Source organism: Labrus bergylta, chromosome 18 (assembly GCF_963930695.1).
Source record: "Labrus bergylta chromosome 18, fLabBer1.1, whole genome shotgun sequence".
Taxonomy (NCBI): Eukaryota; Metazoa; Chordata; class Actinopteri; order Labriformes; family Labridae; genus Labrus; species Labrus bergylta.
Window position 1 is genome coordinate 2,701,461 of NC_089212.1, and position 14,595 is coordinate 2,716,055.

A 14,595-nucleotide genomic window follows, 5' to 3' on the forward strand; every position below is an offset into this window, starting at 1 on the left:
TGGTGTGGGCTCATATCAGTGTCTAGGCAGACAGGTTTATTGTCTGTATGTGTATATGTGTGTTTCATTTAGTGTGTGCGTGTGTGTGCACACCTGTCAACCCCCAGGCACTGGGCGCCCTGCACATGGCCATTATGTCCCTTTAATCAGATCATACTTCCTGCTTCTCGGCCTATCACGTCGCTGCAGGCTCCTGATTGGATTATCAGCGCCTGGTCCGACACCATCCGTCTCCGTGATCAGCTGATGGCCCCATCAAACACGCATACTCACATACACACACACACGCGCGCGCACACACACTTTTTCTCTCATGCCCGTGAACACTAAACTAAACCTGCTTAACTTGACATAAACACACATCCACAAAGGGCTTTATTAACATCCGTCTGCACAAATAACCACAACTGTACATTTGTGTTCATGTTTGACACGGAAACACACACACACACACACACACACACACACACACACACACACTAACACACTAACACATGCATATTAGAGAGCACACACACAGGCTTCCAACAGTTTGACAAATGTGTCCACAAAGAGGTTAAACTGACAGACATACACATGTCCATACTGGCAGGCATTTATCATCCATCCTCCTGTCTCACACACACACACACACACACACACACACACACACACACACACACACACACACACACACACACACACACACACTCCAGTGGGATTTAGTCTGTTTCAGGGCATTTGTCCAGTTCTCACTGTTTTCTGTGTATTGTACTCCTCTCATACAACATCTGCTTGAAACATGATTACATGGATTAAAGCTGAAATACACTCACTGTGGTATCAGGATATGATATCATTCTTATCCTCATCATTGAATATTTCTGTTGTTGTTTGGATGCATGTCAGACAATAAGAGTCCACTTTGCGTAATTCTTTCCACCTTATTGTTCTGATTCTTAAAAGTCTAAGCCTTTAGGTCATAATTCAAACTAACTGTGTCGATCGCAGCCCTGCCAGATTTGTGTGTTAAGGACAAAAACAACAAAGGAAATAGCCTCCTAAAGATTTATTTGAACAATAACTTGATAAATGCATCTTAATTTCTTCAAATTTTATATATAACGTATCATCTTAATGTACCCCTTGTCAAGATAATGTCTGGTCCTATAAAACAGTATCTCTCAATTTTCTCTTTTTCTGACTACTAGTAATTCTGGGGGTGACCAACGATAGTGGGTTTTTTTCCTCCAAAGCCTCCCTCAGGAACCAATGGGTCACTCAGGCTTCATCCATTAATATTTACAGTCTATGATTTGAACCTCGGCCGCCCGCTTGGAGGACAGCTTTCTAGATGGAAAAAATCTTGATCAAAATGTTGAGCGAAAACAATACAGGCTTGTGGGGGTTTTTTTATGATAATGATTGAAAAATGTATTTTGGGGATGGCTGGAAACTTTTAAAATAAAGTTAATTACTAAAAAATAACACATAAAAGTTGGTTAGCTATTACAGACAAAAAATCATGTACTACATGAACAAATGTTTTTCTTAAAAAATCTTGACAGAGGACAAAGCACAACTGGTTATTGTTACGACACGTTTAGAAGGAAGTGTCTGTAATGTGTTTGTCTCAGGGCCAAGGCCAAGAGCGCCAGACTTCTAAAGGCGGAGAAGTCCAGAGACGTGTGTGAGTGTGTGAGTGTGTTTGTGTGAGTGCATTTCAGCAGGCATCAAGGTTAATGACAGAGCTGTCACCAGGCCTGACTGTAGCCCACTGAGTGCACATGACACACACACACACACACACACACACACACACACACACACACACACACACACACTCTTAAACAGAATCACACAGCATCACACTTGATCCCATCTGTCTTCCAGCCCATACTCCATCTCTCCACAGCTTCACTCTGTCTTTGTGTCCTCTCACCGTCTTCACACACTCACTCCATCACTCCAGGGCCACCTACACCTACACAAACACACAAAGTCAAAAAAAAGCCCCTGGGTTTATGATGGATACAGGCCATCTAGCCTTCTGTCTGCTTGTGTGATTGGCTGTGTTGGCATTGACTTAGTTTGTGTTGTTCATGCTACAAGAAAGACAAATGTCAGTCGCTCATTCCCTTTTTGGATTCTTTTAATTTCTCTTTTCTGTTCCCTTCTTCTTCTTCCAGCTGAGACACCTGGGGAACGACGAGGTCCACATCGTTTGGTCAGAACATTCCAGAGACTACCGCCGCGGGATCATCCCCACTGAGTTTGGAGACGTGTTGATCGTCATCTACCCCATGAAGAATCACATGTACTCCATCCACATACTCAAAAAACCTGAGGTACAAAACCAGCTTAGGCTTCTGGAAAATGAAGTGAAAAGCTGTTACTGTTAGAAATAAAATATACATTTTAAAGACACGTTGAGGTACTTTTCTATTTATTTATTTTGAGGTTATGCTTTTGGGCCTTTTTTGTCTTCATAAGATAGGACAGCTCAAGGGAGGTCGGAACCCATGGCCATTTCGATGAGGAATATAGCATCAATACATGAGGAGCGTGACATAACCGCTAGCCTTTCCCAAATGTAAGACTGCCGGGCCCACTTTAAAATACAAAATTACTCCGGGGCCCGTTATAAAATAAAAATTATGACTACAGCTATCACTTTCAGTAAGGGTAAATTATTGGACATGACAACATGATATTATGGCAAGATAGACACAGAAGTTTCTTAAACATTATGTCCATGAATAATCATGACACGCCTTACTAATCACTTGAAGGGTTCACTCATGGTTAATCATCATTATTGTGATATTTCTTTTATTTCTAAACTTGGTGGAGGGCTTTTCGCAGCCCACTGCGCTAGGCCATTGGCATCCAGAAGTACTTTAATTTGAGTTGCTTATGGTGGATAATCTATTCAGTTTGTAGCTGTGTTTAGAGCAGTAGTGATGCAGGTTGGTCATTAGCTGGGTCAGGTTGATCCAGTAGGAGAGGAATAGGAGAAAATTGAAATTGAATCATCTGATCCTGGAAAGTAGAATACAAATGATATGTCCAAATGTGGATCATTCTGATTAAACATTTTGAACAACTGGGCTCTGTATATGAAGTTAGGTCTGAGGAAAACTGGGCACATGCAAAGTATTATGGGACATGGTTTTAAGTTTCCAACCAGACTGCAGCCTTATTCATTGAGATGGACAAACAATCCTTAAGAGCGTCTTGCCTTGAGTCGTGATGCTCTGGTTAATGTTCCAGTCTAAAACACTCGGACATTAATACCACAGCACTGATAGCATAATCCCATTTCAGAGGAGAACTAACACAATAAAATGCTGCTTTTTCTCTATGAGATAGATACCAAAGCACTAATAACATAACCTCGTTCTGTTTCATTCATTCTACAAGAAAAATATTGAGTTATGATAAATCCTAAAACAAGTTAGATGAAATATTCTCTGTGTTCAGTCACAGAGCGCAGGACTCGGAGTCCTGGTCTCCAAATAAATTAAATTAAACCTTGACATTATTCTCTTTGGTGGATTCCACAAGCAAAGTATGGAATTAAATCAAAAAACCATTGTCTGAATCAAATACTGTATGGTTATAAAAAAAACGGTGGTTTTAGTCGGTGGTTGCGTCAGACTTTTGTTGTCCTGTATGTGGACGGACGAGGTCGTACAATCATGTCCCAATCTGGTATAACCCTTCATATTAAACATTCGATGATAGTCAGACTTTGAAAATTAAAAAGTGTTACAAACAGTTGATGACAAAAACATTTTATGTACAGAAGAACATTCTTTCTTCATTTCTTAAGCACATGAAGTATTTAAATGTGCTGGTTGATGATTGATTTCTTTATTTTGAACATATTACAAAAATAAGAAAAGATAATAAATTAAACAAGAAAATGATAAGAAAATCTGAAAAGTGAACCTAAACAACAATATTAACGTCCATATTCAACACAAAACACAAAGGAAAAGACAGGAGTACGATGATTTATTCTACCCTTTAATTTACCTTTCAACAACTATAACACAAATATCCCTAAAGTGTCAATAGTAGAGAATAAAAAGTAATATGAGGATCTCCCCTGGGTTTGTCTGTCAAAATGATGGGCATGATGATGTTTAGATTTTTTTCTTAGATTACACAAACAGTACATACTACAAGATGTCATGCTTTGTTCACTAAAACTATAAATTGAAGTATCTAATATTGAATATTTTCTTAAATTGGTAATGATAAAAATATCTTGAAAAGCGCCCAGTAGATTTACTATGAACTATAGAAAAGAGCAGTGTTACATTACCTTTAAAATCCCTGACTTGACTGCATGTCTTTGTGTCTGTAGGTGCCATTCTTTGGTCCTCTGTTTGACGGGGCCGTTGTGGACATGAAGATTTTGCCAACCATGGTCCGAGCCACAGCTATCAACGCTAGTCGGGCGCTCAAATCCCTCATTCCCCTGTACCAAAACTTGTATCCTTTGAAAACCGTGTTCAGAATTTACTCAAGCATGATGAGGAGCCAAAGGTAGGTCACAAAAGTCCTCTTCTTTATAACGCCTTTGTTTCCTGCAATGTATAAACTCCTCATGGTCAACTCTTTGAAATTTTTTTAAACATTTTTTTAGGTTATCTCAAGGTTTTTAAGGATATGTGACAGATATTGATACTATTGTGTGGGCTGAATATATCAATGCACCTGAATGTGCGAGTAAGAATGCTGGTTATAACCTGCTCAGGTGTTAAGAATGGCAAATCAATGTCTAGTGGCTTTCAGAGTATAAGTGCTGCTGTGATAGAGCTGTATTTAGTTGGCTCTGAAGTGCAATACATCGTGTGTGTGTGTGTGTGTGTGTGTGTGTGTGTGTGTGTGTGTGTGTGTGTGTGTGTGTGTGTGTGTGTGTGTGTGTGTGTGTGTGTGTGTGTGTGTGTGTGTGTGTGTGTGTGTGTGTGTGTGTGTGTGTGTGTGTGTGTGTGTGTGTGTGTGTGTGTGTGTGTGTGTGTGTGTGTGTGTGTGTGTGTGTGTGTGTGTCTTGTACAAAGATGAGACACATTTGGTGCGTGCGTGAAAGAAAGAGAAACAGACAGACAGGTGTGCATACAGTCTGTCTGCCTGATCCGATGCGATGGTAGTTTGGTTGGAACATGCTGAGCGGTCGATACATATCGATGACTCTCCTCTCCGACGCTGTGACTGAACGAGGGGCCTCGCTCTCTGCTCTCACGCACAGATACTGACATGTGCACACTTCTACACATTCTTCATCCGCACAAACATAGACAGAAGATCGCCTGTCTCTGTCAGTCACATAGAGACGAGCTACTCAGAGGGACAGTAGTGCAGATACATCCACATAGACATGCAGATTTTGTGAAAACACTCAAATGCAAAATTGCGAGAAGAAAATGGTTCTGTTGGATCAAACTATGCTCCTCACTAATCATTGTAAAATCTTCTTATCAGCACTATAACAATCAGATTCCTGCATGATATCGTCTTTGAGTCTTCCTGCTGTCATTCAGCCTTTTAACACATGCACAAACCTCAGGATGGGCTGCTTTGATGTGAAAGCAAACGGCTAATTTTTCATCACGACTTAGTGATGAGTGTCGGAGTTAGTGTATTTGTGTACACATGCAGATAGATAGATAGATAGATAGATACTTTATTAATCCCTTGGGAAGGTTCCCTCAGGAAATTCAGATTCCTGCAGCAGGTAACACCAAAGGATAGAACAGCACACAGATATAAAAAACACAAGTTATATACAATTAATATACTGTACACAGTAGCAGCAATAGACATGTCTAAATAAAATATACCATTACAGATTTATAATAAAATAGTTGCAGCAATAAGAAAAAGGTAGCAGCAGTTATGTTTTTTTGTATTTGTCCTTTGTGTTTATAAAAAGATAATTAACAATAAATAATGAATAATGCAAGCTGTTAGGATTGTGTTGTGGTCAGTTCCTATTTCTCCTCCTCCCTCCAAGTGCAGGTCATACTCTTGGGACCACTGTGAGCGAGTGTGCTGGGGTGATGCCGTTCATACCACACACACCTGATCCAAGCTTGCCAGTGCCAGGAAGTGTTTGAGCACAAACCGGAGCACTAGACAAACAAACTGGACTTTAGGGGTGGGGTGTGTTTGGGCTACTGTAAGGATAGCCTAGTGGGAGTGCGCTCTAAAAAATGAGATTCTAACCTTATTATTATTGTTGATTTAAAGCTGCTTATTGTACATTTTTAGCAAGTGTTTCCTGGCTGTCTCAACCACCTCTCTGCTGTGTGCCTCTTCTTGAGAGCAAGCTTTGCTCAAAAATCATAGCAAACACTGAGCCACTTCAGGGAGATTTAAGTGGCCTTTTTGGGAACAAAGTTACTCTGATTAGTTTAATGGTGCCTTGTTGACATTTTAGCTCTGTTAGAAGAAGAACTCTCGAGTTACTATGAACTACACGGTGCTTAGGGAAGCAGGGAAAGATCTGAAATTACTCAAGTCAGAGTGAAATATGTGTTTTCTTTCCAAAACACATTTCATGTTTCCTTTGAGATCTTAGTAAACAAGTGCTTATTCCCAGAATGATGCCGAGGGACAATTAGGGGACAACCTGCTCGACCTCCAGAGCCACAGTTGTCCATGTAAATCTTGTCACATGATTTTTACTCTTGTCTTTAACCCTTTAACTCCCTTCTTCCTGTCATCCCTCCTCTGCTCTCTATCTCTCTCTTCTTGTCCCTCGCCCCTCTCTCCTGTCTCTCTTTCCTCTCTACTTCACCTTTACGTTCTCTTCCAGTCCTCTCCACCTCTCTTCACCTCTCTTTGAATAGCTAATGAGTGTTGGAGGTAAACAGATGGAAGGAGCTCAAGGAGAAGTGGAGGGAAAGGGAGAGGTTGAAGAAGCCATTTTGCATTGCCACGTTCACTCAGCATGACAGAGACTTAGAGATTGTAAGACTCAATGTGAGCCAGCAGCTCATAGCTAACACCCCCCTCGACCCCCCTTGTGTGTGTGTGTGTGTGTGTGTGTGTGTGTGTGTGTGTGTGTGCGCGCATGTGCACCTTCTTGCATGTACTGATGATGTCGTTGTATCATTTGTGTGTGACTCCAGGGATCTTGGTTTTGTGTGCAGATGTCTCAACAACTTCACATTGTTTGTGCATTTTCCCACACTGTTGTGATGCCATATGTTCAAATATGTATGTATCTCTGCATGTAGATGTGTGATGATGCACACTTGTCTCGAGGTGTTTGTGTGTGTCTGCGAGTGTCCTGGTGCGTATTGATTGGTGGTAGCAGCAGGTCGATGCCTCTGACAGGCTGAATTACAGTAATCAGTCATTATTGACTCCCCATCTCGGTGCTACACACACCTCTCTCTTCTTCTGTCTCTCCACCTCTCGCACTCCTTTCTTTCTCTTTCTCCATCTTCTGTCTCTCCAATTCTTCATCTGCGTCTGAACATCTGTTTGCGTCTTGTTGCCCTGTAATTTCTCTCTTCTGCTGTTTTGTATCACTCAGTCCCCCTGAGCATCTTTTCTCTGTCTCCATCTCTTCTTCTGTCCCTGTATTTTCTCTCTTGACTCTCTATAACTTCCTTATCACAGTGCGTCTGTTTTTGGTCCGCTGGTCTGTTTTTGCTCTTTTTCAAATTTCTGTACTTATCAGTCTTCATTCAGTTTTAGTTGTTCTTTGTTGTCCTTAGCAAAGAGAAACTGTGGCATCATGACACACTCACAACTCTTTAAGAATAATCACAACTAAAGAGAGTTGATGGATGTGTAGGAAAACAAAAAGAGATAAGAAGACACAATAGAGTGCAATACTATTTCAAAAGTAAAAAGAGGCTTGTGTATTTACTCGTTTTGTTTTTGTGTCAGAGAACCAGGACCAATGAATACAAGTTTTGCAAAGAAAACAAAACTTTCCTCAGAAAAGTCGTGAGAGGCAATGATCTTTGTCTTAGCCAAGTGGCAACCTTCTCCTTGAAGCCAATGTGGAAGTGCAAAAAAAAAAACTGCAGTTATTTTTGTCCGCTTGAGGCCGGCTGAAAAAGGAATCCTCATTAGGTCCAATGTTACAGCAGATATAAACATGGTTACAGCCTGGTTTAAAAAAACAGGCTTTGTCGGAATAATTTCTTTATTGGTAACAGCTATCAGGTGTTTGTTTTATAACTGAGCATGTTGTGATGATATTTTAGAGTTATGAATACATTTTATTATATTTAGTGGCATGTTGAGTTAACTTTTACAAGATGGCAAAAGATTGATTGAAAGTCAGGTTGACACAGATTTTGAGATATAGTTCTTTGGTCTTTGTGATGCTTCTTCAGAAACCAATGGGGGTGCATCACTAAGTCTATGACTGCCTGACTAACTTTGGAGACAATTGGCCGAGCAGTTGATGACAAGATGTTGGAAATAGGTTTTTTTTTTTTTAAATGTATTGCACAGATGTGACACTTTAGGAGCTGCAGATCTCACACAGAGAGTTAAGAGATACAAATGAAGAAATAATTTTGACCTGTAATCCTTTTTTTCTGTTATTATCTTGAAAACGGTGTCACTGGAGGTCAATGAGTGCCCTTATATGTTACTGAGTAGTAGACAGAATTTGCAACTTAACTGCCTGTTTTGGTGTCTTGATTTTTGTTTAATGGACGCACAAAAAAAACGAAAAAATAGTTGTCGCTACGCCCATTAAATGCAATTACAGGTAAGCCCATTAGTCATAAAAACATTATAAGAGAAATTGGAATTAGTAGTACTAGCACATATGTAAACGTGGCAAAAAAACTGTAATTTCAAATTGCCTTGTAATCTGTATTACATCTTGTTTTTTAAATATTTGAGATCTGGAGCTTCTTTATTTAAAAAGTTCAGACGTATTTAAAGGTAGTGCAGGGGCAGCAACACAGGTGGAGATTTTACAGATACATTTAATGCAAAACCATTTACCATTTGTTATCAATTATGAACAAACATCTCATCCATGCGTCCGTTCTTCTGTAAGATGAACTTCAAGTGCTGCAAGAAGCTTTCTGTGTTTCTGATCCTGAGTGCTACTTTGTCACATTAAGTGTCTTCTCACAGAAGCTAATAGGAATAGAGGATGCAAGAAGGCAAGCAGCGCTGTGTGTGTGTGTGTGTGTGTGTGTGTGTGTGTGTGTGTGTGTGTGTGTGTGTGTGTGTGTGTGTGTGTGTGTGTGTGTGTGTGTGTGTGTGTGTGTGTGTGTGTGTGTGTGTGTGTGTGTGTGTGTGTGTGTGTGTGTGTGTGTGTGTGTGTGTGTGTGTGTGTGTGTGTGTGTGTGTGTGTTAACTGGCATTTTTCTCTTCTTTCTTTTCCTGTCTCTCTTTCTCTCTGTCTCCTGGCCCTCGGGGCGGTCCATCTGCCTTTTCTCTCTCTCTGATCTTTCATTCACCATGACTAGAGCCATCCAACAACACACACACACACACACACACACACACACACACACACACACACACACATACAGAGTGCCAGGCTGCTGGGGCAGCTGTGTGTAAGCACAGCTCTATCTCACATATCAGCTCACTGCAGCAAGAAAAGCAATCCAAGACTCCCCCCAACACACACACACACACACACACACACACACACACACACACACACACACACTGACTGTCCCTCCCTCTCCATATAGCCTTATCCACACATGTCACAATAATGTGTAACACACATTCACACTGCCTTTAAACTTCTGTGATGACTCGAACACACCTCAGTAAATCTATGATCATTGTAGAGAAAGTAGATTTGTCCCGTAGTCGTTCAGTCGGTGGAATCAGTCGCTCTGATCTCATAGATTTGACCATCAGAGCTCCTGGACCTCAGGATGAGTTTGGGTCATATATCTAAATAAGAAAAGTCAGTTCCATATTTGGACCTGATGAAGGGGCTCGTTAAGAGGAAATGCTCTAACTGGACCGATCTGATTGATCCTTTTACCAGAGAATAACATAAAGGCAATCATTTGTTTTCATAAAAATATCAACTTAAGCTCATAGAGCTACTTTTTCTCTCTTGCTGAATATCTTTGTAAAATCCAATGACATGACATGACAACCACATCCACCAATTAATCTACAAGTTCTACTAATCGTGCCGGTCTCGAATAGAAAAACAAATCACTGTGTGTGTGTGTGTTCTTGACCTTTCAAAAAACTGAAACGGAGATGTGTGTGTTGATGTGCTAATTAGGAGCATCACTGAAAGGAAATCCAAAAGACTTTCTTACTACAGGAAACATTTTAGATGAAGACCTGCAATTTACCCTAAAAATGACACAATATAGATTTTCAAAGCACAGTTCATATCAAACTAGGTCATAGTGGATCATATTCATATTCAGTGGATCATATTCAGAATTGCTCATTATTCCTGAAATAAATTAGATTTGTCTCTGAAAAAATCTTAATCATCAAAAGTCAGGAACATTTGATGGAGTGTAATGCTACATTGGGTCTCAGTGTTTCTTTCTGTGTAAGCATGAGTATCCTTAAAAACAACTCTTTGGAGGGATTGTTTTTTTGGGAGCTCACCAAGTCTTCACAGAGATACACATCTTGATCTCGAGTTTTTTTTAAGTCGTGCCAACAACTGGACCGGATAGCAACTCTGTACGAGATCCTACCAGCCTGCTCGACTATCTGATGACACTGTGTGAGAGAGAGAGAGAGTTTGAGAGGTATCTGTATGTGATATGTTTTAGTGTGTACATGTTAATTAGTGCTGAGTGTAAGTGTGTGTGTGTGTGTGTGTGTGTGTGTGTGTGTGTGTGTGTGTGTGTGTGTGTGTGTGTGTGTGTGTGTGTGTGTGTGTGTGTGTGTGTGTGTGTGTGTGTGTGTGTGTGTGTGTGTGTGTGTGTGTGTGTGTGTGTGTGTGTGTGTGTGTGTGTGTAACTGCAAACTGTGGCCATCCTCCATCTGCTCCTGGGTGATTGTTGTTCAGGGGAACAATGTTGGAGGGACGCTAAGCTGTAGCACACACAAGTTCCAGCGTGTGTGTGTGTGAATGTATGTTTGTGTGCTTACATTTTCAAATGTATACCATCACTGCGTTTACCTCTTGTGTATCTCCTGGTGTTTATGTTTCTTGTGTATATGTTTCACTCTCAGGATTAGAGCTTGTGTGCGTGTGCGTGTGCGTGTGTGTGTGTGTGGATGGATATCCCCTCTAGTAGTTGATTGGCAGAGATAGCTGCACTGAGGCTGGGGTCAGCATATGGCTCACTGTGATAGCGATGCTGTGTTTGCGCGTGTGTGTTCTCTGTGCGTTTGTGTGTGTGTTGCTGCCTTTTTCCTCACTTTCACACCGTGTTCCCAGTGAAATGATGGCAGCTCTGGGCATGTAGCGCTATTATCCCCCATATCCACACTCACACACACACACACACAGACAGACACATACAGACACACAAACTCACCCTCACCAAGAGCAGCCAAACGCCTAGAGGCCTGCCCGGCTTCTCTCTGCCAGCTCCCACAATAGAGCCTATTGTCCCGGCGAGGCCACAATCTGCTGTGTGTGACAAGGAGTGTGTGTTCCTCGCCGCGGTATGAAAGGTGAGGGCAAAACCTTTACAATTTGAAGACATTTTGTTATTGCTGAAGCTGAAATGGGGTCATGTTATCCTTAACCTCCCCGGAGCTCTGCTCCACCAAGAAGCCCTTGGTTTGACATGAAAGGAAACCCCATTGGTGCCCATGTGCAGGTTGCATCCTCCTGTGTTGGATAGACGTTTGCAATAAACACATTATGCACAAAACTCCTGAAAAAATGACCACCAAAATGTTTCACCCCAACTTTACCTGTACACTTTGAATGCAGCAGGTTAAAGTCAGAAAAAACTTCAAGGTGATGACATCATGACATCAGTGAGCGACTGGTGCGATTGACATGCATGTAACAAAGCAGCTTCAGACACCTGTCAATCAATTAATCAAACTTTATTGTATAGCACTTTTCATACAACAAATGTATCACAAAGTGCTTTACATCAACATAAATCAAACAGCAACAACATGACTCCCTCCCCCATCCCTATCCCACAATCCAAAAACTAAGGTAAAAATAACTAGATTAGAACAGGTACTGAGGAAATGCTATCATTTATTCTAAGTGAGGAAACACAGGAGGTTCAAAATGTAAGAAAACTAGATGAAATGAGATTCAGTTTAAAGCTCTACTAAAAAGGTAGGTCTTGAGTTTGCTTTTAAAAATGTTTAATGCACACCAGTTTGTTCTTTGATCGTGCCCTTGCCTCCTGAGACCCCTCCCCAACACCGTCTTACTGTAAAAACTTTGGCTTTGAGGGACAAGTGTGAATAAAACCTCTGGAAATTTTCTTGGACAGGCTGTCCTGAAATGCTCTTGAGAATATTTAGGCATGCATGTGTATAAAACAGATGCTGATATATCTAAATCTGATTTAAAAACCTCCTGATATTTCATTGAAAAATATGTATTTTTTAAGAATATAGGAAACAGCAGAGTCTGAATAAAGACTCTGGTTTTTGTCAGAAATTGATGAAAACAAACAAATGTTTCCTGAGCTGTTTCTTACAGAAAACGATCTTCTTGCGTCTTCATGAGCGAACAGAGCAACATGTAGATCTGTGTTTGATACATTAAGGATTAGGTTAAGGGTCTGTAAGGAGATGAATATAAAGCTGTGTGTGAACGCACACAGAGGGGGAGGTGATTGTGCCTAATTGTTTCCCATCGGGTAGATAGAGGAAATGAAAAGAAAAGGGGGAGGGGGAGGAGGGGTCACATCTAATCTCTTTCACTTCTCCTCTGGGGAAACGATCGCATTGTGTGAGAGATACTTTCACAATATCAGTCCGCTTCCAACGCACATTTAAATCCCACAATCACTGACACCTTAGAGCAGTGGTTCTCAACTGGTGGGTCGGGACTCAAAGGTGGCTCGCGGAGCAATTATCCGTGTGTCGCGAATCTGTGCCTGGAAAAACACTTCTGTAAAAAAGTCTGTGAAGTGTTTTTAAACATGTTTGCATGGTTCAGTTTCTTGCTTCAGTGATGTGTTTTGTACTGACTAAGGTCCAAACTCCACAATTTTTTATTCATCGAATCTGATTGGTCAAAAGAGATCTGAAATTTGGGTTGTGATTTTTCACTGAGGAGTTGGTGGTGGGTCCTGAGGCTAGACGAGTCGAGAACCACGGCCCTAGAGTGTGAAGGCATTATACAGATGTTTCTGTATTTTATTTTGTTCTAATCTTCCTGGAAAATAGTTTGAAAGTTAATGATCTATAATCCTGAGGCGTTGCAGATATCAGGTTAAATTTGAAAAACAACAAATGAATGAATGGATTCAGATTCAGAGAGAGGAACTAAAATCACTGTGCTGGTTAAAGGTCATTTAATATGTTTACACTTCCTATTCACACTAAATTGTGTTAAGAAATGTTAATTTAACAATAAATCCTAGACAGAAGTTATTTGGCAGGTTTGACTCTCACAAGAAAAAAAACAGGCCTCCAATTGATTTGAGATTGAAAAACAGTAACTCAGCAAAACTGTCAATGAAAGATGTCCCAACACTTTCCCCCAGCAAAAGAAATCTCAGAAGTCATTAAAACAGGAGGTCCTCTGTCCTCACAGAAGCGGCCGTGGGTTCAAATCCGACCTCTGCTCTTTGCTGCATGTCATGCATGTCATCCCCCCCCCCCCCCTCTCTCTCCAACATGTCCTGTCTCTCTTCCGTTGTCCTATCTCATGAAGGGAAAAATGGCCCAAAAAAAAGGACAAAAATATATTTTTTTTAAAAGAGGAGAGAGACAAATTGAGATCAGACTAGGAAATGGATCACTAGAGTTTTATTTGTTCTCAGTTGTCTCTTTGAGTGATTCATATTTTTAGGCATTATCCACCCCACACATGTGACAGACTGGACGGGCTGAGACCTAAATTTATTGATAAAATGCTGCGTTGATATTATTACTTTGGATATTACTCATTTTCTACTGTGTGTTTTTTTGTGGGTCTCATTTTGGAAATGTATGGCTCATGTAACAAGTGTGTGTGTGTGTGTGTGTGTGTGTGTGTGTGTGTGTGTGTGTGTGTGTGTGTGTGTGTGTGTGTGTGTGTGTGTGTGTGTGTGTGTGTGTGTGTGTGTGTGTGTGTGTGTGTGTGTGTGTGTGAGAGCACACGTATGCGCCTTGTCGCAGAGAGCTGTGCAGACACATGAGTTGTAGCGATCAGCGGCTTGATCACATCTCGTCGGAGCAGACCCCCCTCTGACTCGTAAACAAGCTAATCTTTGGTGGGTGTGTGAGTGTATACATGTCTGTGGGTGTAAAGTGTGCGCCTGCACTTTGTGGCAGGGTGTGTTGAATGTTGAAAGTGTTTTTCTGTGACAAGGTGTTTAAAATTCAGGGTGGGCTTTCACAGATGACCAAGACCACGACACAGTGCCGCACAGCACGCTGTGAAACCCAAAGAGCGGCCTGAAGATTGGCTTTAAAGACACAGAAAGAAAGAAAAGTGCTCACTGACGAGGGATGGGGATGTTCATCAATACCATGATGGAT

General features: G+C 41.1%; 1 protein-coding gene across 8 annotated transcripts in view; it reads left to right on the forward strand.

Annotated features, from left to right (window-relative positions):
- Window positions 1–14,595, forward strand: part of ralgapa1 (Ral GTPase activating protein catalytic subunit alpha 1) — an 81,489-nt gene that overhangs the window by 49,574 nt on the left and 17,320 nt on the right. For all 8 annotated transcript variants that reach the window (XM_065966387.1, XM_065966388.1, XM_065966390.1 and 5 more), the window contains 2 exons: window positions 2,169–2,327; window positions 4,355–4,482. In XM_065966387.1, coding sequence (XP_065822459.1) covers window positions 2,169–2,327; window positions 4,355–4,482 — 287 coding nt within the window. The remainder of the gene's footprint in view (window positions 1–2,168; window positions 2,328–4,354; window positions 4,483–14,595) is intronic.